The following is a 21,842-nucleotide window of genomic DNA, read 5'->3' as shown; positions in this document are numbered from 1 at the left end:
GATTGATCTGCAGGTCATCTTTGTTCCCTGCTGCCTTCAACACTGCTCACCATGACATTTTAACTCAAAGGCTTTATTATTAAGCTGATTTTTATCACATCTATAGGATAATAGATTCTGTGTCTATGTTAGTAATTTTAGATATACCGAAATTATTCAAACAGGTGTTCCTCAAGGGTCAGTACTTGGTCCATTACTCTTTAACCTTTACTTGTTCCTACATAGTACTGTCATAAATAATCATAATATATTCTACCATTCTTATGGAGGTGATATGTAGTTGTACTAAAATTTTCCTTTGATGATCTAACCCCTGTTCAAGCTAATAACCTGCACTGATAACATAAACTACTGTCTCAAAACCTTTTCAAACTGAGTGAGATGAAAATGTTTGCTCTTATTTGTGAAAAATGTGTTCATATTTATCCCGTTCTCTAAAACACAGTGAGCAAGTCAGGAGTCTTGGAATTATTTTGGACAGTGATCTCAATTTTGATAATCAAATTAACAAGACCAGAACTGCTTTCTACCACTTATAAAATATATCTAAGGTTGGAAAAGGATTATTTCAAACTGAATCTGAGGAACAGGTCCATGCATTCATCTCAAGCAGGTTACACTACTGTAACACTTTATTTACAGCATAATCAGAATCATTTGTAGGACGACTTCATTTTGCAGCAAATTTCTACACAGAAGTAAAAACAAAAACAAAAACAAAAAAAGTGTTTCATGCTAAGAGGTGTATTTTACACACGAGTGGGACGTGCGCTTAGTGAGTATTTATAAACTCCTACGACTTGGTGTCGCTGTGGACACAAAGAGTAGCGAACCAATCCGCGTTCGTGGCGCAGCTGACGACGTAACAGACAGCCAATCGACATGGAGCTTCGCGGCTTGCCGTTTCCTCTGTTGAATTTTGAATTTTTCAACGAGAGCGACCCAAACAGTAGGAGAATTTGATAAAGGAGCATCGCGCCCAAAGTAAGTGCAGCCAGCCTGAGTCGTTACTGCTATGTGATTTATTTCAATTTCGAGTTAACTGTCTAATATACTAATATAGAATCTGCACTAATCTTTAGCCCCTGTCTGGATAATTTACGATTTAAATAAAAAATATATATCGATGTCATATTTGCTGAGAGCATGCTCTTCAGAAAGCTAACGTTAAACAGAAACTAAGCTATGTTTTGATCATATCCAGCTTTTAAATAAATTGACTTCTAATACGTGTTTTGTGGTTGTATTCAGTAATTTAATCGGGCATCATTTACTACGTAAACTCTGTAAAGTAGCTTCTAGCTAGCTAATCTTTAATATTAAACTAAAACCTGCTCAGGTCAGATGATGGGCTGTAATTTTCTTTTCACCGGTATAACTATTAATACTCATTTCTTGTTATAAAATCTGAGGTTAACTTTACGTAGTTATAGCTACACTTAGTTGCTTTGACTGTCAGCGTTGATAGAAGACACAGCTTTGAAGGGACTTTAGCCTCATGTGAACTGTCTGTTCACACTGAAGACGAAAACGTTTCATTATGTCTGCATAACAAAGCATAGTGTGAATTTCTGTGGCACTACCAATGTTTAAAATGGACATTTAGCCTTTTTCGTGTCTAAACTGATGCTTTTTCTTCTTTGTATATTGCTATTATTGTTATATGTACCGAAGGAAGATAAATATTGATTAGCAAACATTTGTTGATCTGATCATTGGTCACTGCCAGTAAATATTATTATTTACTTATAGGGCAGTCAGCTAGGCCAGTATCAGTCCTTGATTCCCTAAAAATGTTTTTAAATTTTAAACTAGGTATATTTATCAGCTCGTCATCAATTCATTACTTTTATATAAATGGATATATGTTTTAGTAAGGTTAAACCATGAGCTGGGCGGTGGAGGAGTGGAAGGATGGACTTCCAGGGAAAGCCCTGCAGAAGATCCAGGAGATGGAAGTCCAGCTGGATAAACTGAAGAAGGAGAAGACACAAAAGCAGTTTCAGTTGGACTCCTTAGAAGCTGCACTCCAAAAACAAAAGCAAAAGGTCAACATTTATCAGAAGTGCTTGAACAAATGTGTTTTGTGAGAAACAAACTGACACATCTATTTGAAAAGATACCCAATCAAAACATTTAAAATAAGCTTGAGAAATACTTCTCCTACTCATATGAGTCTATTTCTCCAGGTGGACAGTGAACGTACAGAGACGTCTGCTTTGAAGAGAGAAAACCAGTCTTTATTAGAGTCATGTGACTCTCTAGAGAAAGCTCGGCAAAAGGTTGTACATGATCTTGGAGTCAAAGAACAGCAGGTCAGTTTCTGATGAGAGGAAGAAGCATTTGATCATTGCAGGATAAACCTAGTTTCAGATCTAGATTAACATGTATTCAACAGTAAAGCTGAAAGGTGTTAGTTAATAGCCACTGTTCATCACATGTATAATTACAGACGCTCATATTGAAGTGTGTTTTCCTGTTAGTGTGTCCCGCCCTTTTTATTTGTGAGCAAGTTATATCTGAAGATAAAACTTTAAAAACAACTTATGTTACGGAGGAATTATTTATTTTTCAGCTTGGGAGTACAGATTTGCATAAATGGTACTCAAGTGACAAGCTCACAAGCCTGATATCCAACTAATGTTTTTGTCTAACTGAATTGTCTTCCTAAACGTAGGTGAGCTACCTGGAAGGTCAGCTTAACTCCTGCAGAAAAACCATTGAACGACTCGAACAGGAGCTCAAGAAGTGAGTTCAGTTATGCGTCTCTCTCTGTGCTGTTGTATGACTCAGAGTGATAAATTCAGTGATTTATCAGGACCTTGATGAGCACCTTATATCTGCTCAGGCACAAAAATGAACTGGATCGTTCCCAGCCTGCTGGCTCTTCCTCACTGTCATCATCCTCCTGTGAGCTGCAGACCTACGCCACTCCACAGAAGAGTTTTCAGACACCAGCATCGATCCCAGCCTACAGACAGCATGGTATTAAAATGTGTTTTTATCTTCAGGGAGTCTGCAATTCATTCTGTGTTCTTATTTATTTATTTATTTATAAGCAAGTAAACATTTGATTTACAGACTTTTCTCACTTTTCTTTTAATATACATTTCTGTGTTCATGTGTAGGCTTATCGCAGTTATTTCTAGAGTGTCTCTGTCTCTAAAAATGTATATAGAATCATTTTTGCATTCAGACGTCTTTTTTTTTTAAGCTCCATCTGTTAAGGAGTCACTGTTTTCTAAATGACTGAATAAGTTTACTTTGGATTTGAATTGTGTGTCTTCCATAGATAATAGACTAGAGGAGCTGCAGGAGAAATACAACCAAGAGGTAGAAGAAAGAAAAAGACTGGAAAGTGAACTCAAAGTCTTGCAGGTCAAAGTAAGTGCTATAAATAAATCTATTTTTATAATTATGAGCATTTATTTCTTAGTAGTTTTAATATTTCTCATCTTCTCTAGCTGTTGAATCAGTCTTCAGTCAGTGTAAGTCACAAGGACATTGCTGCCCGACAAGCCGGGTCTTCCATTTTCCCATGGCAACAGCAGGATTCTGCCCATCGCCGCCAGTCTCAGGACATAATGGAAACACCTCTAAAGAGGCGAGGGACATCCCTTTGGGACGCCCATGAGGAGACGCCGATCAAACCCAGCCAGCGGATGAGCTCTTCCAGAGCAGCACCGAGTCCCAGTGGATCCTCTCAACAGATGGAGCAGCTAAAGACTTTGAACCAAGGTATTTTGTTATAAAGTATTTTATAATTAGTATGTTGGGTATTGTTCGGTGTTTAGTAACTTTTGCTTTACACTTCTTTTTTTGTGGTTGTTGTTCTTTTAACAGAGCTGCGTGGCCATGTGTCAGAACTAGAGAGGAACTTAGCCAATCAGGAGAAGGAAATTCGTAACCAAGCGTCCAAACTGCAGGACCTTCAAACGCAGCTGAACCAGGCCCGCAAAGACCTCAGCGAGCGGGACAGAGACCTGACCAAGGCCAAACACGAGCTGAGTCAGGCCACAGACCGACACCAGCAGGTCGAGTCCAAGGTAGGCGACATTATTTTATTCTGCTTAGCAGTAAAGAGCACAAGTTAATCACTAGCAAAGTTGTCTAATGATTTGAGTTGGTTTTTAGTGTTCATCGGTTGAGCAGAAACTAAAACAAGTCACTGAGGAGATGAGTTGCCAGAGGCACAATGCTGAAAGCTGCAGACGGGCACTGGAGCAGAAACTCAAGGACCAAGAGAGAGACAGTCAGAAGGTACAACAGTGGGAAATATTTTAGTCTTTTAAGATTTTTATTAATAATGAAGTTTTTAGAATTTGGTTTATGAATTGTGTTCGTACCTGTTATATTTTGTGTAGGAACTTGCCCAGCTGCAGAGTTCCCATCATGCTTTGGATCAGCAGCTAAACCAGACCAGAACCAAGCTGACCCAAGAGATCCAACAGGCCAAAAAAGACCACAACATACTGCAGGCAGACATGGAGAAGGTAGATTTGTAACATCGCACCAGCACATTTATTAAAAGATTAAAGCATTTCTACTTGGTGATTTTGTTGGACGAGGCCTAATTAAAATCTTTTTATAAGTGTGAGTCGTGTAAAATTAGTGCTCACTGACTTTGTGAATGTTGTGCATTTGATGAACTGCTGAAGATGCAACTTTAATTTTGTTTTTAGTTGTATTTTTAGTAGTCAGTTTTTAAGTTAACAAAAAGATGTGTAATGAAAAAAACCCACCACATCCTGAGTGTGTTTAGGCTTTCAGAGAGGAGCGAAAGCCACAACCCTAGAGGAAAAGTATTTAATGTATCTTAATTGCCTTGACCTTAATTTGTATCACACTGCTCCTTTTTAGATGTGCTTCCAGAAGAAGCAGATGGAGAAGGAGATGGAGGAGCAGAAACAGAAGCTGCTGAGGTCAGAACAAAGCCTTCAGGCCTGTCAGACCAAAGAGCAGGACCTCCGCAAGAAAATGGAGGTGGGCTGAAAATCCGTTTGCTGTAATTGTGAATTTGCAGTTCTGCTTTTAGTGCACTTCTCATCATTGTAGGGCATGGATTCATGTTATCCACTCATTTCTTCATCCCTCCAGGAGCTGCAGAAAGAGAAGAACAGTATGACTGTCCAGTTGGACCAGAGCAACAGGCGCCTCTCTCAGCTGGAAGAAGAGAAGAAGAGTTCAAACCAGAGCCTCAAACGTACCCAGGGACTGCTAGATGATCTCAAAGGTAAATTTGTTTTAGGGATGTCAGAAGTAGCGGTTAGTCTTGAGAATTAATCTGAGGTTATTTTAATCTTAAACTGATTTGTCTTTTGGATCTTTAGCTAAATCTGAAGGGCAGGCGGAGGAGCTGAAGAAACTTCAGTGTAAACTGGAGCAGCAGGCTCAGACTTCAGCACGTGAACAGGAAAACTTAAAGAAAACACTTTCTGATGCAGAGACCAGAAATGACAGGTAATCATCATTTCATTTTCATAATCAGCATTGTGGAGTAGGAATAATACATTTTGTTATTAATCCTTGTAAATATTTAATTTCACTGTAGATCTCAGAATGAACTCCAGAAACAGAAACAAGAGTCAGAGAGGCTGAGCAACAGGGTGACGGTGCTAGAGAAGGAGAGCCAAGAGTTGAAATCCAACCTCTCTGCGAGTCAGAATGAATGTAAGGAACTGAAACGAGAACATCAAGCTCTGCTGGACTGGAAGAATGAGAAGGAGAGCTTAATTAATGAAACTGAAGCTGTGCAAAAGGAGTTCGCAGACAAAATTACCAGCTTGGAGAGTAGTCTGGGCTCCCTAAACGAGGCTAATGATGAACTTCAGGTAAGGAGCAGTGGTTTCTAGACTCTTGTTTAAACTGAAAAGTAGAAAATTCGATTGCCTGGTGTCAGAATTAAGTTTTTTGCTGATATTCTGATAAATAGCTTTAATTAAACTAATTTTTACTTAGTGTCAAGAATAACCACAGTACAAAATCTACTGTAGCAGCAGCCTTGAAGTAGATTATCCCTCACCCTGAATACGTTTTCTTTCATTACTGCAGAAGAAGCTCACGTGTGTAGAGGGAGAAAAGGCCAGTCTGTCTGCTCACATTGATTCCCTGAAGGGAGAACTCCTCAACAAGTGCACAGATCTGGAGGAGAAGGCGCATCAGTACAAGGAGCTTCAGTCTCAGTTCTCTGAGGCTGGACAGAAACATGCTAAAGACTTGGAGAACATAGGAGTGCAGGTGGCTCAGCTTGAAGCACAGGTGACTTATAGTTATTTATTTTTTATAGTCTTTAAAATATTTATTTGAATTTCATTAGCAACCATTATTGGAATAAATCATGGACAAACATCCGACCCCTAATGAAAGCTGCTTCTTAGGCTCCATTTTTACGAGAAATGTTCTATAGGAAAGTGAAATTTTGAAAGTGGTAATACAAAAATATAGCGTATCTCTCTCTTTTGTAATCCACTGATGTGCTATGCACCGTGCTTCATATTTTCGTTCTGGTAACAACACAGCAAACCCATAAAGTTTTTTTATTAGTTTTTCTAATAAATGTTTTTTCTAATTATTAGTAATTCTAATAACTGTACTCGATATAAAGGAGTACATAAACTAGTAAAATCCATTGTCAGCACTTGCTGAATCTCTCTTTCTTAATACGATTTCATTTTTTAATAACTTAACTAGGTCAAAGATCTGGAGTTGCGTTTGCAGAAGGAAATCACTCGAGCCGAACTCGCTGAGAGGATGAACACCGACCTGCAGGATGAGCACAAGGCAACCTGTGATCTGGTCCGCTCCAAAGAGCAGCTGGTAGAGCTGGGGAGGGCTGAGATCAGCCAGCTGAGGGAAAGCCTTGCTCAGACAATTGCACAGCAGGAGGAGCAAAATGCCAGGTGGGAGTTTTTCGTGCAATATTGGTAAAAACTATGATAATTGAAATAAGGTAGAGCTGTGGAATGACACATTATGTCCTGTCTTAGCTTTGGTATAAGATCGAAGAAAACATTGTGAGAAAGACAGCAATGTACGTCGTGGCATATTAACTTTCCAACACTGTTTTTAGAAGCAAGTTGCATGAAGACATGAAAACACTGTTTGACTCATACCTTCCATCTGCTCAGTTGTGATATGTACCATGCTACAGGTGGTCAGAGTGCAAAACACTGAGTCAGAGCTGCTTTTCTGGACAAGCTGTGTTGACACCATCTACCTGCATTTTTTCAGCATTATGTCCTGAATCAACAACAAATAAATGTTCTATATATATATATATATATATTCATTAATGCCCATTCCATATGGAATGTCCAGTAACTGCTGACAATATCAGCTGAGCTTTGGTTTTAATGTCTATTCTCTGTCTTTGATTTGTAATTTCACTTAGGTTAGCAGAGGAGAAGGCAGACCTCCTAAAGCAGTGTGAAGAACGTGTTTCAGCAAAGGCTGAAGAGACTGAGCACATCAAGCTGCAGTTAGAGGAGGCCCAGCAGGAGCTGCTGCTCACCAAAAACCAGGTCTGCTTTAGTTAAACTGCAGTGGAAGCTTTTTTTTAAGAGACTTCTATTTATTCTCAAACTTTTACTTCAATAAGTGAATAAAGTTGGGAAACTGAAAAGTGCAGGAGAATTAAACAGGAAAATAAGACTTCTCTAGAGTAAAATCTGACCTGTGCTAGTCTGCCTTTGGTTGCTTTTTGGGTTATTTTTATCTTGTCACTTTGGAAAGGACACTTTGCCATATCAACAGGCCTGAACTCAAACCACCGTCCAACTGGTGTCTGTATCCACTGTATGGACAGGAAGTAGTTGCGTGAAATCCAGTTATGAGGCTTTAGGTGATGCTCTGATATATTTCTGCATATGTTGAGATATTAAGTAGTTTTTGCTGTCCTACATTTAGTAGTACATTTAATCACTATAAAAACTTTGCTGAGCATTTGGTGTAATTGTGTTGTTACTGCTTTTTTAAATTAATTGTCCTCCTCTTCTTCTTCCTCTTAGATCAGTTCCTTAGAGCAGTTCCTGAAGGTCCAGGAGCAACTGGGAGCAGAGCTGCAGAAACAAATTAAGACAATGACAGAGCAGGAAGAGGAACAAATTCGGATGTACAACAAAAAATCAGAAGAACTCAAACAATTAGAAATGGATCTCAGTGATCAGCGGAAACAAACAGAGAAGAAGGAGAAGCAGCTCAGAGAAGCTGAAGTTCTGATATCGTCTGTGGAGAAACAAAAAGCCGAGCTGGAAAATGAAATTCAAGATTTGAAGAAAGAATCAAAGGTAAAATCTAAAAATCTTTGCTTTGTTGTCTGGTTATGTGCGGATATTTTAATTATGTTCATAATTAATTTATTTACTTGCCTATTTTTTCTTACCAAATATAAATGAAACCTTTTTAATTAAGATCATTCAGCACAGTCAGACTGAGAAGATCAGCAGCCTCCTGGAGCAGATTTCATCCTTGGAAGAAAAGGTCGATGTGAACAAAGATGCAGCGGAGAAGCTTCCCGTCTTGAAGAATGAACTGGATGTAGCCACTCAGTCCAACGTTGACCTTAAGAAGTCACTACAAGCTCTTGAGGAGAATCACTCCTCCGCTATAGAAATTAAGTCTAACCTGGAGAGCACTCTGGCCGAGAAGATGAATCTTATCTCTGCTTTGGAGAATGAAGTAAAAGATCTCACAGAGAAGATGGGTAAAGAGTTAGAGCGTCACGCTTTGGAGATTGAAAACTTCCTCAAAAAAGAAAAGAGCCTTGACGAACAGCTCGAAGCCACAAAGAAATCAGTCAGTGCTGCCAAAGCAGAGTCGAGTTCACGTCGGGAGGAGATCCGGACCATGAAGGCGACTCTGTCTGCAGCGTCACGCGGCCTGGAAGAGAGAGACAGCACCATAAAAGATCTGAAGGAAAAGCTGAATAAAGCTGAGGCAGAACAGACCAAAACCTCAGAACTCCTGAAGGAGAAGGTGGTCGCCATGAATAAAATCAAGGTTGGTTCCAAATGTGTTCCTGTTTATGTTCTTGTTTATTACAATATTCTTAGACACAAAGGAAGTGTCCTGTTGGATAGTGTAGCAAATCTTTTAGTTGCATGTTCTGAGTTATTAATTATCCCCCTCCAAACAATTAAGGTTCAGCTAGAGATGCTCCAGATGGACTTGGAGGACAACGAGACAGCCATGACCTCCTTTGACAGTCAGGTGGAGCAGCTTAAAGGAACTATAGAGTCACTGGAGGCCATGCTTGCTCAGAGCCAGACCCAGATGTCTGAAATGGAGGCCATGCTGGATGAGGGCAGAGCCCAGGTTGGATAATTGTTCTTCTCAAAAGTGCTTCACTCACACACAGTGTTTGCTGATTCACTGTTGTCTTCTGTCTTTGTCATCAGCATGCTTTCACTAATCAGCGGCTCTATTTTCAGGTCTCTGTCTTGGAAGCCCGCTTAGATGAGGTCCAGTCGCAGAACTCTCTCTTGGAGTCAAAGTATGTCACAGCTAAGGAGGAGTTATTTGAGAGAACCTGTGAAATAACTCGTATGGAAGAGGAAGCTATCCGACGTCACGAACTGGAAGAGAGTGTTGCTACATTAGAGGCTAAACTCAGTCAGATGACACAAGACAACGAAAAGCTGGAGACAACTCTCGGGGAAACCATTCAGGACAAAGAGAGCAGTCTAAATCAGCTTCTCCAGGAGAAAAACAACCTCGAGACTTCTCTGAAACAGCTAATGAACGACAAAGAGCAAGTCGAAGGTGAAATGGTGCACGTAAATGCAGAAAAGAAACTGCTCGAAGTCACTGTAGACGCACTGTCTGAGGAGAACAAACAACTGCAGTCTAATATTGAACAGGTAACTGAGGAAAAGCAGCAAACAGAAGCCAAGATTAATGAAATAACTGCTCGGAAACATGAGGCTGAATCTGCCCTTAGTCAGCTCACTGAAGCAAAAGCCCAGTTAGATGATATCCTGAAAAAGACGAATGAAGAAAACGTTCAACTTGCAGATGAACTGCATGCATTAACTTCTGAGAAAAATGACCTGGTTACTAAATTGAATCAAGTAGTAGAGGAAAAGGTTCAGCTGGAATTGAGCTATAATCAACTCTCTGAAGAAAACATCAAACTACAGTCTAATGTGAATCAAATAACTGAGGAGAAGCTGCAGTTACAGGAACTCATAAAGGGCCATGGAGATGAGGTTGCTTCTCTCAGAGAGGAGAGCGAGTGCATCCAGCACTCCCTGCTGACCTCAGAACAGGAGCGCCAGAGACTGAAGGAGCAGCTTGAGCTGATGGAGGAGAGGACTGAGGCGACGAATAAAGAGCAGTATGTCTACATGGCTGTGTCTGCTTTGAAGTTTGTATTAGCTTTTTAGCTGTTTGCTCTGCTATCTATATAATGGCTGAAATCACAGTGTGTTTTATTTTGTATCACAGGAGCGAGCGGTTTACAGCAGAGCAGGCTGAACTGCACCAGAAGCTGGCGGGATTGCAGAAGGAGCTGACTGTGTTTAAGCAACAGTATGAATCACTGCTGGAACAAGTGGGCCAGCAGCACAGCCTCATTCAGCAGCTGTCAGAATTCAAGAGCCCAGCAGACAGAAACAACATGGAGGAGGCAGAAACTGATGGTGAGTGAGGAAATGTTTTTTTTTCCTTCATAAAAAACAGATTTCCACTTTCCTTGAGTACATATATTTATATTTATCTGTTTAGTTTACCCAGCTGAAGCAGCAGCCGAGAGTCAGGTAGAACCAGCAGTTAATTCAAGCCTCTGCACCAGTTCGGAGTCCCTTCCAGTAGAGGAGGAACTTATGGTGTCTGAACCGACTGAATTTGCTGATGCTTTCAGGTGCAGTGAGTTTTATGCCGCCTTCTGTTTTGTGTTGACTGTTTGTATGCAATGAAAAACAAAGCTAACCTCCCCTCTGTCATGTTAGCGAGGTCAAGCTGGTCTTTAAGGTGGACGCCACCAAGCAGGAGGTGACGCAGGAACAGTCAGAGGAGGATGGGGAGGCGTTTGTAGCAGATGTAGAGGAAACAAAGACGAATGAGGAGGAGCAGCTACTTCCTGAACAGGTTAAAACCGCTGTAATAGTCACTTTTCCTTCAGTCGTGCATGGTACATCATTAATCTTTGTTAATATGTTGTATTCGTTGTCTGTTGTATATTCAGATTGTTAGGAAAATTGTTAATTTCTTTGGGAATACATGAGGTTCATAATGGAGCAATGTTTTCATTATTTTTATTTATTTTGTACAGGTTTCTGAAGAAAGCTCCAACTCCAGAGATGTTCTTGTAGATGAGTCTGTAATCCATGACGTGTCTCCACAACCTTCCTCCTTCAGTGAGAAAAGAGACACGAAATCGTTTGGTGAGTAAATCAAATATCTAAAAACTGTTTTGTTTATTTATTATTTATTGTTTTGCATTGAGTTCATACTTCATTTAGGTTTGTCCTTATTTGAATGCATTTTTCTTTTGTTTATGGAATAAAATAACAAATGCTTATTCAGCTTAGGCTGAATATAAATATTCAAATGGCATTCAGACACATCTGTCCATCAACAGAGTCATCCCTGGTAAATGATGAACTCGAACGTTACAAGGAAATGATCAGAAAACAAGAAAAGGAACTTGAGACTCTGCGCTCAGAGTTCGACCTGCTGAGCTCTGACCTGGAACTGAGAAAGGAGCTGACCTCTGAACTGGAAGTCCAGGTTCAAAACCTGGAGCAGAAAGTTCATGCTGCCGAGGAAGAAGCCCACAGTGCATCCTGTCAGCTGAAAATTGCTTTGGATTCAAAGAAAAATCTTTCTCATGAGGTAGGATGAAGATTTGTCAAATAATGGAACCAGTTTTTTGTGTTTCTTTTACGTTAATACCATGTGCTCATATTTAGCTGACCCAGCTGTCCGAGGAGAAGGAAACTTTAACTCTACAGCTACAAACCACTAAGTGCCAGCTGACTGATGTTATGGAGATGCTGGAAGGACTTGAGATGGCCAAAGGTTTCTTTTTACTTTATATTAGAAAAATCACCACAACTCTCAGAAGTAAAGATACCCCTGAGAGTTTCCATTTAAGGTCATGCTATTAGATTAAAGGTTGTTTTTGCTTGGTTCTGTAGGTGGATGGGATGAGAAGTTTCTTCAGCAAGAGAGCGAGCTTAAGAGGGTTCGCTCGGAGAAAGCTAACCTGGAACAGCACATCCTGGGAATGGAGTCTGAACTGGAGACTATGCAGGCTGAGGGGGCCAGACTGAAGGGTGAGATGGAGACTCAGAGGAGGACTTTTTCAGGCATGGAGCAAAAGATAGAAACACTCATTACTGAGGTGAGCAAAGCCTGCAAGCTAAAACAACACAATACTGTGTATTTAAAGGCCAAATTTATGTGAACCTTTTGGGGACCAATAAAATAAAATAAACTAAAACAGAATTTGCTCTCAAATCCCCTTCAGTTTCCCCTTGTACAGAAATATAGACCAAAGCTTTGGTCTATGTTCTGTTGTAAGCTTGTTGTCTTCTGTTGTTGTAAGCTTTCATCTTGCAGAATACCCAAAGGTACTTATAAATCTTATATCTGCAGACAACTCAGCTGAGATCTGAACTGGTGTCTTGCACTGAAGAGCGAGATGAGTTGAGCCAATCCTTGAGCCACTGGAGGGAGAAAGTTCACAGTCTGGAGAAAAATAATTGTGACACAAGAAACCTCATTTCCATCCTGGAGGATGACATCAGAGCAGGAAGGAAGGAGTATGAAGCCCTGCAAAGCAACACAGACAAACTGAGGACAGAGAGGCAACAGGTACACATGGAAATTTCCACAGAAGGGGAGACTGGTTAGACATGGTTACGCCCCAGTTACGACTTTTGACTTATATGGATGCATCTAACAGTGACAAGACTTGCTTTAGCCAGCTGAATCAGATCAAAGCAATGATCACCTAATCCTCCTGTAGTTTTGAATAGATTCTCAGGTCTGATTTATGCTAGATCCTTATGAAACTTACGATATGTTAAATTACTTTTCTTTTAAACAGATTTTTTTTTTGGGGGGGGGGCTTGTTTGTTGTGTTTTTTGTTGTTTCCTACTAAAACTTCATCTATTTTCCTTCACATGAAGCTGGTGGAGCAAGTTAAAGAGCTAGAGCGGACAATCTCCCAGCACTGTGGAGAAAGAGAGGAGCTGATTGGCCATCTTAACCAGATAAAGGAGGACCACAGTTCCTCCAGTCAAAACACAGAGTCCATGGCTGGAAAGATAAAGGTGAGGAGGAAGTGTATTATGAAGTATGTCCCTGCATGTGGGAAGTGGAGTCAAAAGCATTTGGTCATAACTCCACTTGTTTTTCCTGATTCCCACCTCAGGCTTTAGAGGGAGAAGTGTTTCGCCTTTCCCAGTCTTTAGAGTCGTCTTTATTAGAGAAAGGAGAGATTGCCTCTCGCCTGAATTCCACCCAAGATGAGGTCCAGCAGATGAGAACTGGTATCGAAAAACTCCAAGTCCGCATTGAGTCGGATGAGAGGAAGAAAAAGAAGATGGGAGAGCTCCTTAAAGGTGACTCTTAACACTTTTGTTCCTGATGGAAAGAAAAGTGTAAATTATATAACCTCCACAGTTTTGTTATGTTTTGGTCTAAATGTGACTATATCCTTGCAGCCGCCCAGAGAAAGTCTGACTCACTGCAAGATCGCATTGATTCCCTGGAGCGAGAGAAGGAAGATGTAGAGCAAAGTTTAGAAGAAGCAGTGCTGCAGGTATTTAGTCTCACAAACAGTCAAAAAATTATGATTATATCTTACTGATGCTGACTCAGAATCCGATTCTGCTGCGCTCTCCCGCAGGCGGAAATGGCTAAAGCTGAGCTGGAGGAGGAAAGGAGAATGGTAACCTTGTATTAAGACTTTTTCCCTCTATCTGTGATGATTTTTGTCTTCTAATTATAAAATGTGACTGCAATCCAAACAGACTGTTAATCTGCTTCTCCTGCCTTTGTCTTTCTTGCTTCAGGTGGAGGAAGAGAAAAAAGAGCTTAGTGCGAAAATCTCAGAGCTCTCTACCACTCTGGAAAGTTTGAGATCTGAGAAAGAACACATGGAGAGACAGCTGGAAATAAAAAACAGAGAAATCAAGGAACTGAAGGCAGCTAAGGAGGAGCTGGAGAGAGGACTGGAGAAGGCAGAGGCAGAAAGAAAGGAGGAAGAGGAAAGACAGAAATGCAGATTAGAAGAACTGGAGAAAGAGATGAAAGGGGAAGCAGAGAGACAGATTAGAGTGTTGGATGACCTTCAAGCACAGCTGGAAGCCTCTCGGCAAAGAGAAATTTCACTTGAACAAAAGGGCACAGAAGGGGAAGCAGAGAAAGAGAGGATGCAGGCTCTCCTGGTGCAGTTAGAGGAGGAGAAAAAACATCTGCTGAGTTCACTACAGGAGTCACAGACAGAAGGAGAGAAGCTCCGCTCTCATGGAGAGGAGTGGGAGACAGAAAGAAACAGCCTGAGGACCCAAACTGAAGCTCTGGAAGAAGAAATACAAGAGCTTAAAACACTCATAAAAACTACTGAGGACAAGATGGAGGTTTTAGAAAAGGAGAAGGAGGAGGACAGAGATCAGAAGCAGGCCTTGGAAAGATCCGTCTCCTCTGTTATGGCAGAGAAAGAACAGATCGAGGGAGAAAATGGACGACTTGTACAGGAAAAAGAAGAACTGCGCACAGCTCTTTTATCATTAGAACAAGAGAGAGATAAGCTGCGCTCCTCTCTGTTATCTGTAGAAGATGAAAAGGAGAGATTAGATCAGGGGAGAAGTGCGTTAGCCAGCGAGAGAGAAGAGCTTCAGTCGAGTCTCTCCTTGTTAGATAAAGAGAAGCACGACTTGCAGCAAAAGCTCTCTTTCTTAAATCAAGAGAAGGAGAGAGAGGAGGAGGAAAAGCAAAAGATAGAAGCTGAAAAACAGGAACTGAAGTCTTCTGTGTCTTTGATGGAAGAAGAGAAAAAGAACCTGTCTTCAGCTCTGCTTTCACTGGAACAAGAGAAGGAGAAACTCGCAGAAGAGCACGAGCATCTTAAGACAGCAGTGACCTCCATGGAGAAGGAGCTGGAAACACACAAAGTGTCCATCTCACAACTCAGTGAACAGGTATATGGAGAGAAATACCCAGATTTATTTAGGTCACAATAAAATGGAAGAAAAAAGGACTGGTAGTACTCACTCTATGCTCCTTTTTTAGAGGTTGAAACACTCTAAAAAAAAGGGGGTGGGGCTCGATTAAAATAATTAATCGAATTAATTAGAGGCTTCGTAATTAATTAATCACATTTAATCGCACAAGAAAATTTGCCCCAAAGTGCAAATGTTATTGTAATTTTAAAGGGTTTTTAATGGGAAACAGAATAAATAATAGACATGGACATGAATATTGTAAACTCAAGCTCTTTTAATTTATGGGGGGGGGGGAAGCATTTAAACTGCATTTCACTGCAAAACTGAGAAAAAAAAACATCCCTGGCCAAAATTTAGCAGACTTAAAAATAAAGTGTTATTTTAAGTACATTTTCCAAATGGTATTGTCTTTAAATAATAATATTAATTTCAACATAAAGTGCAGTTTCTCTTCTTAACAAAACAGCACAGAAACATAAAAGCTTATTTGAACAGCTTTACCTTTTAAACTCTGAGTAATCTTAGAAAAAATTATTTTGTACATTGGGCTAAAACAGTGTGATCATCCTCCAACATTTTAGTGCAAAAAATTACAAACTTATTGGACTCACAATATGCTTATTAAATGTCCGTCTCTTTCAGCCAGTTACTTAGACAAACTAGCCTGTTCACATTTTCAGAGCCCAAGGCAGCTCTCTTTTTTGTTACTATGTGACCTGCAAGTAAGAACAGTCTGTCACATGGGACAGAAGTGGCAGGACTAATCAAATACGTGCAGGCCAGGACAGACAGCTGTGGGTGGGTCCCTGCTCGACTGGACCACCACTGCAGCGGGGAGTCTGTCTCGCTGATGGTGGATTCTGCTCTGTACAAACTCAGGGCTTCCTTATCTGAATCTGTAGCACATTTTCTATCTCCCTATCTTCTACCACTGATAGTGGTCTACAGTCCAAAGCAATCCATTTTGCAAGAGAGTTTGTAAGTTTGTCTGATGTTGACTTACTAATTTTGGCCCTAAAGCCAGTCATTTCATCAAGTTTGGGCTGGCAACACCTTTTGTTGGTACTCGAACTGGTAGCGCTAACAGCTCCCACAGTTTTTGTGCCCGCTGTAACATGTTGTGCATTAAGATGGTACCATAACCGAAGAACTTCTTTTTGTACAGTTGGCACAAAACCATGCTTTTATCAAGGCTTCCATTGAGTAGTCTTGAAATTTTCTTCCAATCAATCCTAGCAACACACTAGCTAGCTGTGTGTATCAGTGTAATTGGTATACCAGGAAATTGTGCATTGACAAAAGTTCCCCTTTGCTTGGAACGCAAGTGTGATTAAATGCATCAATTTTTGTTAACGCTTTATTTTTTTTAAAAATTAATTAATTGCAATTAACACGTTAAATTCCCACCCTTATCTAAAATACAACTCTCTGTCCAGACAGGTTTGCAATCACTCAGCAGATGTCAGTTTTTAAATCTAAAATATCCAGTATTGTATGAAAAAGATGAGCCAAAAATGTTTGGAACTGACATTTGTATGATAACACTGCATATGAAAATAATTTTTCTTTGCCTCAATCTCTCCGTCCCCTCCAGGTCTCAGAGCTAACATCGCGTGCAGCTCGTCTGACTAAAGACAAAAACTCTGCCCTGAGCAAGATGAGTCTTTGGATGAAGACCTGCAAACAGCTGGAGCAGGAGAAGGAAATGATGTTAAACGGCTCAGGTGTGCATCCATTTAACAGATTTACCTTTGTGTTTTCTGTTATGTGTTCAGCCTTTTATTGTCAGATTAAGTTGTCCTTACATTGATCAAACCCTTAAAGTTAAATGCAGTTTTTGATTTTATTATAGCAGTCCTTTTTATTCCTGTTTAATGGCTTGAATTGAACTCTTAACACTTTTTGCCTCATCTGTTTTGTGTGTATATGCAGATTAGTCGATGTCTCGAGGTGATGGATTGTTTCTTAAGTGTATGACCTATGAAACTCTGGCTGTTTGAATCTGTTTTTAAGTCTGTTGTTGGTAGGCTGTAGTTCAAAGGTGTAATTATCTGTGCTACTGACAGCCTTTTTTTGCTTATATTAACTTAAATGCCAACAAGTTTTAAAGCTTGTTTTAATATTTGTTAAGGTTATCACAGTGAAGATTTCACTTTCATGTTACTTTCTTTTCTGACAATTTTCATGAAGTGTTTTGTTTTGTTTTGAATATGGGGTACATTTATGTTTCAGGGGCAGGGAAGAGCAGTGAGGAAGGGCCGACTGAGCTGACCCAGCTGAGGAAGGATGCAGAGAAACTAAAGGAAGAAGTGGAAAACCTAAAGTCAGCCTTGGAGCAGAAGATGACGGAGGCTGAAGAAAGATTGATGGCGTCTCAAGAAAAAGACCAAGAGGTGAACAAACTTAGCGCTGCACTTGATGGAAAGAGAAAGGAATTAGAGGAGAAGGTTAAAGAGCTGGAGGAGATGAAGACTGAGTTGGAAGAAGTGAACAAACTTCTGGAAGAGAAAAGCAAAGAGGCAGATGAGAGCATGGAGAAATACTGCAGCCTGATGCTTGAGGTTCACAAACTGGAAAAGACCAACGAGGCTTTGAAAACCCGACTGGAGCTGATTGGTGCTAGCCAAAATGCTAATGACAGCCACTCCAGCAGCACCGAAGGCCGCCAGCGTTCAGGGAGGAAGTCTTCCACCAGACATCAGGAAATAAAAATCGACGACAATACCGAAAACATTGCTCCTTCGACTACTCAGAGATCTCCCCCGGGCTCAGGGAAACGAGGTCACTGTGAAATCAGCACTCGAGACAGCGCCCAGGAGGCCCTACACAATGTGACAAAGAGGATCAAAGCCAACGCCACGACCACACCCAAATCAAGACCTGAACAGGAAGATGAAGAGTTCAGACCAGAGGGACTTCCTGAGTTGGTACAGAGAGGTTAGTGGCTGAAAGTGTGCTCTGCTTTGTTACAGAGATCCTACAGCTTTATCCTTGTATTTAAATACACCACCATCAGTTTGTGAGTGTGTGTGTGTCTGCGTGTGTCTCTTTCAATTAGCTGAGTAAGCACAGGTGCAGTTACACAACAGAAACAAAAATCAATATTCATGTATACATTTATTCTCTGTGCAGTGAAATAAAATCATTATTTGTTCCTTAGGTTTTGCTGATATTCCTCTGGGGGAGGCCAGTCCTTTCATCATCAGGAGAACCACAGTGAGGCGCTGCAGCCCTCGGCTGGCTGCCAAACAAACTGCATCTGATGGCAAGGTGAGTAATGCAGGAATCTCTTTATTTTTTTACAGACACAGCGCGTTTTTTGCTACTTGTTTCCTTTAGTTAGTTTCACAAGCCATACTCTCAATGGGCACTTTATTGTGTCTCTACTCTGGTATTGACGCCACATGGTATATTAATGCACTGTAAACAGGCAAAGTTGAATAATGTGATGAATAATGTGAAAGGTGTTCGGCACTGCAGCTTATTATCTGTGAGGAGCTGTAAGAACCTCTAATTGTCGGACATCAGCTGAACTTTTAGATACAGTGTGTATGTCACAGTTAATAAAGAACAAAATGTAATGATGGATTTTTAAAAAAAAAAAGCAAATTTAAACTTTGTGTGTCATTTCTACTGACATCATTGGCATCCAAGAAAGTGGACAGGGAGGCCAGAGTGGGAGAAACAAGAATCTTCCACCAAGGGTCATTATGTGTATAATTTAGGTTGCAGTGGCCCCTAATATGGCCACAGAATGTCCGGCCCCCCTCGTCTCCTTCAAGTTGTTGTCACATCACGTCAGGTCAGTGAAGCAGCAGGAGATTAAAAGACTGTAAAGATTTCAGGTCAAATTGTTAAAAGCGAAAGGATTTCCCCTGCTTTACTGAACCTCTGCTGTACACCACAGTATCAGAGTAACTGAAGTGTGACTCGAGGGTCATACCATATGAAATCAACTGAATCTGAATTAAGTTCCCACCCTTTATATATTTGGTATGTTTAATGAGGCCATGTCAAATTTTACCTTCATATTATGGAAATTTACTGAGTTATAGCCCCTTGAAGGAGTGGGATGACATTTGGTGCTTTTTTTATTCAGATCATTTTTTTCCAGTACTTTCAGCTCATAACTGAAAAACACATTCAAGCTCTTTAAAAAAAAAAAAAATGGAACCAAATCAATTTTACACACATTCAAAGAGTAACCATTTGAAAACACATTTTCATTATAGCACAATTTCTTCTGTAAGCACTATTATATCTGTTAGTATTGTGGGAAATAACATAGTTTTAAACGAATCTGCACCCATTTTATGTTAGCAACACAGTAATAGAAGCATGCATTGTAATAAGTCACAATTTCTAAAAAATGATGCCACCATTGGGATAGGTGGCTGCTCAAAATACGTTATGACATATAAAAGTCGTCTTTACGTTTTGATCAGTGTGTCTTCTAACTTTGATTCCTTCTCTGTCAATAATTTTCAGTCTAATCACTTTTAACACACAAATGGGAGCCACTCGCTTGTTTTTCATGGAATCGTCCTGCAGCATAAATCCTACTTTCTGATTCACTTATTCACTCTTTCATCTGTCGTCTACTTTTTTTTTTCCCTCTCAGGGTTTGGGGCCCATACCTCTGCAGAGTCCCTCTGCTGCTATGGCAACAGACACCGCCAACAGGAAGTGTTCCCCGAGTTCTCGGAAGACACCAGAAAAACAACTAAGAGAGCAAACACAGCAAGGCGACAACTGTCACGTTCAGTAGATCAGCCTGGACTTGCACGTACACAGCCTTCCACTTAGAAACACACACATGTACGTCACAAAATGTTAACGATCCATGTTTGTAAAGTTACACGGATCTTTAAAGACATGTTTATTTTAAAGGTGTACTCCTTCCTAAAATGCACTTTTCCTTTTGGGTTTGCGGGGCTGTGAGTCACATTTGCTGGTAAATGTTTTTCTGCCAGAACTTTATAACATTAAATTACTTCCTAGGTGTTGTTCTCTTCAGGTTGCTCAAGAAAACAAAGCACTAACTCCAGTAAGGTGTCGAGGCAGTTTAATATGTACACATGCACTGATTGTCTTTGTAGAAATGTTCATTCCTGTCATATCGTCTTCCCTTTTTATCTTCCTAACAGTTTTCTCATGGAACTTACTTATTTTCTTTTGTACTGTTCTTTATGTTTGTAGATAAATATTGTTTTATGTCTTTTATTATTCCGAATGCTATATCTATAGTAAATGCACCTGTTTCATTGATCTGTCTTGTAAAAAGCTGAATGTCAATGGCAGCTAAGATTTTCTAGATTTTCTATTCCAAAATTAGAACAAATATGAAAACAGGTTTTTGACTCCTTTCCTTGCTTAATAATCTTTGTTTCTCTTTTTTAGACTTAGGTCTTATTGACCAGTGTAAATAGTTAGTAATGCATAAAGGCTTTTTTACTAAATCATTTTTACTGCTTGACTTGTGTGATCTCATGTGTCCTGTCTTAACTGATCGAAAACTGCTGTAAAGGGTAACATGACCAGAGTCCACACAATACACTGTGCTACCACAGGGTGGGGAACCTGAACCAGTCACAATGTAGGTCTGCAGGATTGTGAAGAATACCAGTCAGTGCAGGATGCCCCTCACTTTTTCTTTCTTTTTTTTTTCATTAGAATTTATCAAAGACAAAAATATACATAAAAAAAAGGAACATAAAATAAAACAACCTGTATGAACAAGAATAAACAAAAGTAAACAAACGGGTGTACCAACTAGTTAACATATACAGGATTACAGAGGTTTAAACAAATTCAGGTCGCCTTGAAAAAATATGTTTCCATTTATCCCAAATCCAATCAAATGTGTTGTATTGAAAGCTGTTAGAGAATGAAATTTTTTCTATTTAAACAACCCATACAGTCATTTGGTGATGGAATTTTAACACTTAGCCATTTCTTAGTGATAGTCTTTCAGGCAGACTCAAAATACAATATAACAGCTTGGTCACTTTATCCACATTTACTGAGTATAAATATCCAAACAATAGTTCATCCCAATTAAAGGGAAGTTGCATACTGAGAATAGTCTAACTCAGAATGGATCGAAACTCGGAAGGTGTTTATCAATGGACAAGACCAAAACAAGTGGAAGCGCTTTACTCCTTGGGCCCCACAGTTTCTCCAGCAGCTGGAGGAGTTAGAATAATGTTTATTTTGTGCAGGTGTAATAAAAAATCTACAAAGACTCTTCCAGCCTAAACATCTCCATATATTAGAGCTAGAGATTCTCCACTGAAAAGCACATTGCTGATACCAAGTGTCATTTGAGATGACCATATTTGTGTCTTTCCCATTTTTGTTTAATGTAGATTGTATTCAAATTCTTAAGCTTTTGTAGACCCTTGTACAGTCTAGAAATCACTTTGAGATCCACATGGTATGCCATAACCAGTGTTGGGTAAGTTACTTTAAAATAGTAACTTAGTTACATTACTAGTTACTTCTCTCAAAAGTAACTCAGTTACTTCAAGTTACTCGTTACTTTCAAAGTAACTAGTTACTAGGGAAAGTAACTTTGGTTTTACTCAGAATTCTCTTGTTAATGTGTTTCTTCCATAACTTTGCCAGTCTTCTAGCTTGCTTACTTGCCACAAGTGCACTGTGCCACC

General features: G+C 39.9%; 1 protein-coding gene across 3 annotated transcripts; it reads left to right on the top strand.

Moving 5' to 3' along the window:
• The first annotated feature begins 906 nt into the window (after nt 1–906).
• cenpf (centromere protein F) lies at nt 907–20,650 on the top strand. 3 transcript variants are annotated; one of them, XM_086285240.1, is made up of 38 exons: nt 907–984; nt 1,875–2,048; nt 2,190–2,315; nt 2,678–2,748; nt 2,849–2,985; nt 3,293–3,384; nt 3,465–3,738; nt 3,844–4,046; nt 4,135–4,260; nt 4,365–4,493; nt 4,861–4,983; nt 5,098–5,233; nt 5,331–5,460; nt 5,552–5,831; nt 6,052–6,258; nt 6,691–6,899; nt 7,391–7,520; nt 8,007–8,285; nt 8,410–8,997; nt 9,139–9,312; nt 9,429–10,333; nt 10,444–10,637; nt 10,723–10,858; nt 10,947–11,085; nt 11,270–11,381; nt 11,579–11,832; nt 11,910–12,018; nt 12,138–12,343; nt 12,598–12,816; nt 13,135–13,278; nt 13,380–13,569; nt 13,672–13,769; nt 13,857–13,898; nt 14,023–15,150; nt 16,769–16,898; nt 17,407–18,111; nt 18,335–18,444; nt 19,796–20,650. In XM_086285240.1, the coding sequence occupies exons 2-38, from the start codon at nt 1,887–1,889 to the stop codon at nt 19,940–19,942; spliced, it is 8,544 nt and encodes a 2,847-aa protein (XP_086141366.1). In that variant the 5' UTR covers nt 907–984; nt 1,875–1,886; the 3' UTR covers nt 19,943–20,650. The 3 variants fall into 3 exon arrangements, with proteins under 3 accessions (XP_086141366.1, XP_086141349.1, XP_086141358.1); XM_086285223.1 differs by having other exon boundaries at nt 9,429–10,363; XM_086285232.1 differs by having other exon boundaries at nt 926–984; nt 1,879–2,048; nt 9,429–10,363.
• Nucleotides 20,651–21,842: the final 1,192 nt, after the last annotated feature.

Source organism: Aulonocara sp. 'chitande type north' Nkhata Bay, linkage group LG1, assembly GCF_057382095.1.
Source record: "Aulonocara sp. 'chitande type north' Nkhata Bay isolate Kocher_YH1m ecotype deep benthic linkage group LG1, A_spYH_male_GT1.1, whole genome shotgun sequence".
Taxonomy (NCBI): Eukaryota; Metazoa; Chordata; class Actinopteri; order Cichliformes; family Cichlidae; genus Aulonocara; species Aulonocara sp. 'chitande type north' Nkhata Bay.
Note: the sequence above shows the minus strand (reverse complement) of the source record. Positions and strands in the feature narration are given on the sequence as shown.

Coding starts and splice junctions, on each gene's coding strand:
- cenpf (XM_086285223.1), top strand. CDS start 1,887: ATGAGCTGGGCGGTGGAGGAGTGGAAGGATGGACTTCCAGGGAAAGCC. Junction 10,638..10,722: donor GGAGGAGGCAGAAACTGATG/GTGAGTGAGGAA, acceptor TTATCTGTTTAG/TTTACCCAGCTGAAGCAGCA. Junction 11,833..11,909: donor AGAAAAATCTTTCTCATGAG/GTAGGATGAAGA, acceptor GCTCATATTTAG/CTGACCCAGCTGTCCGAGGA.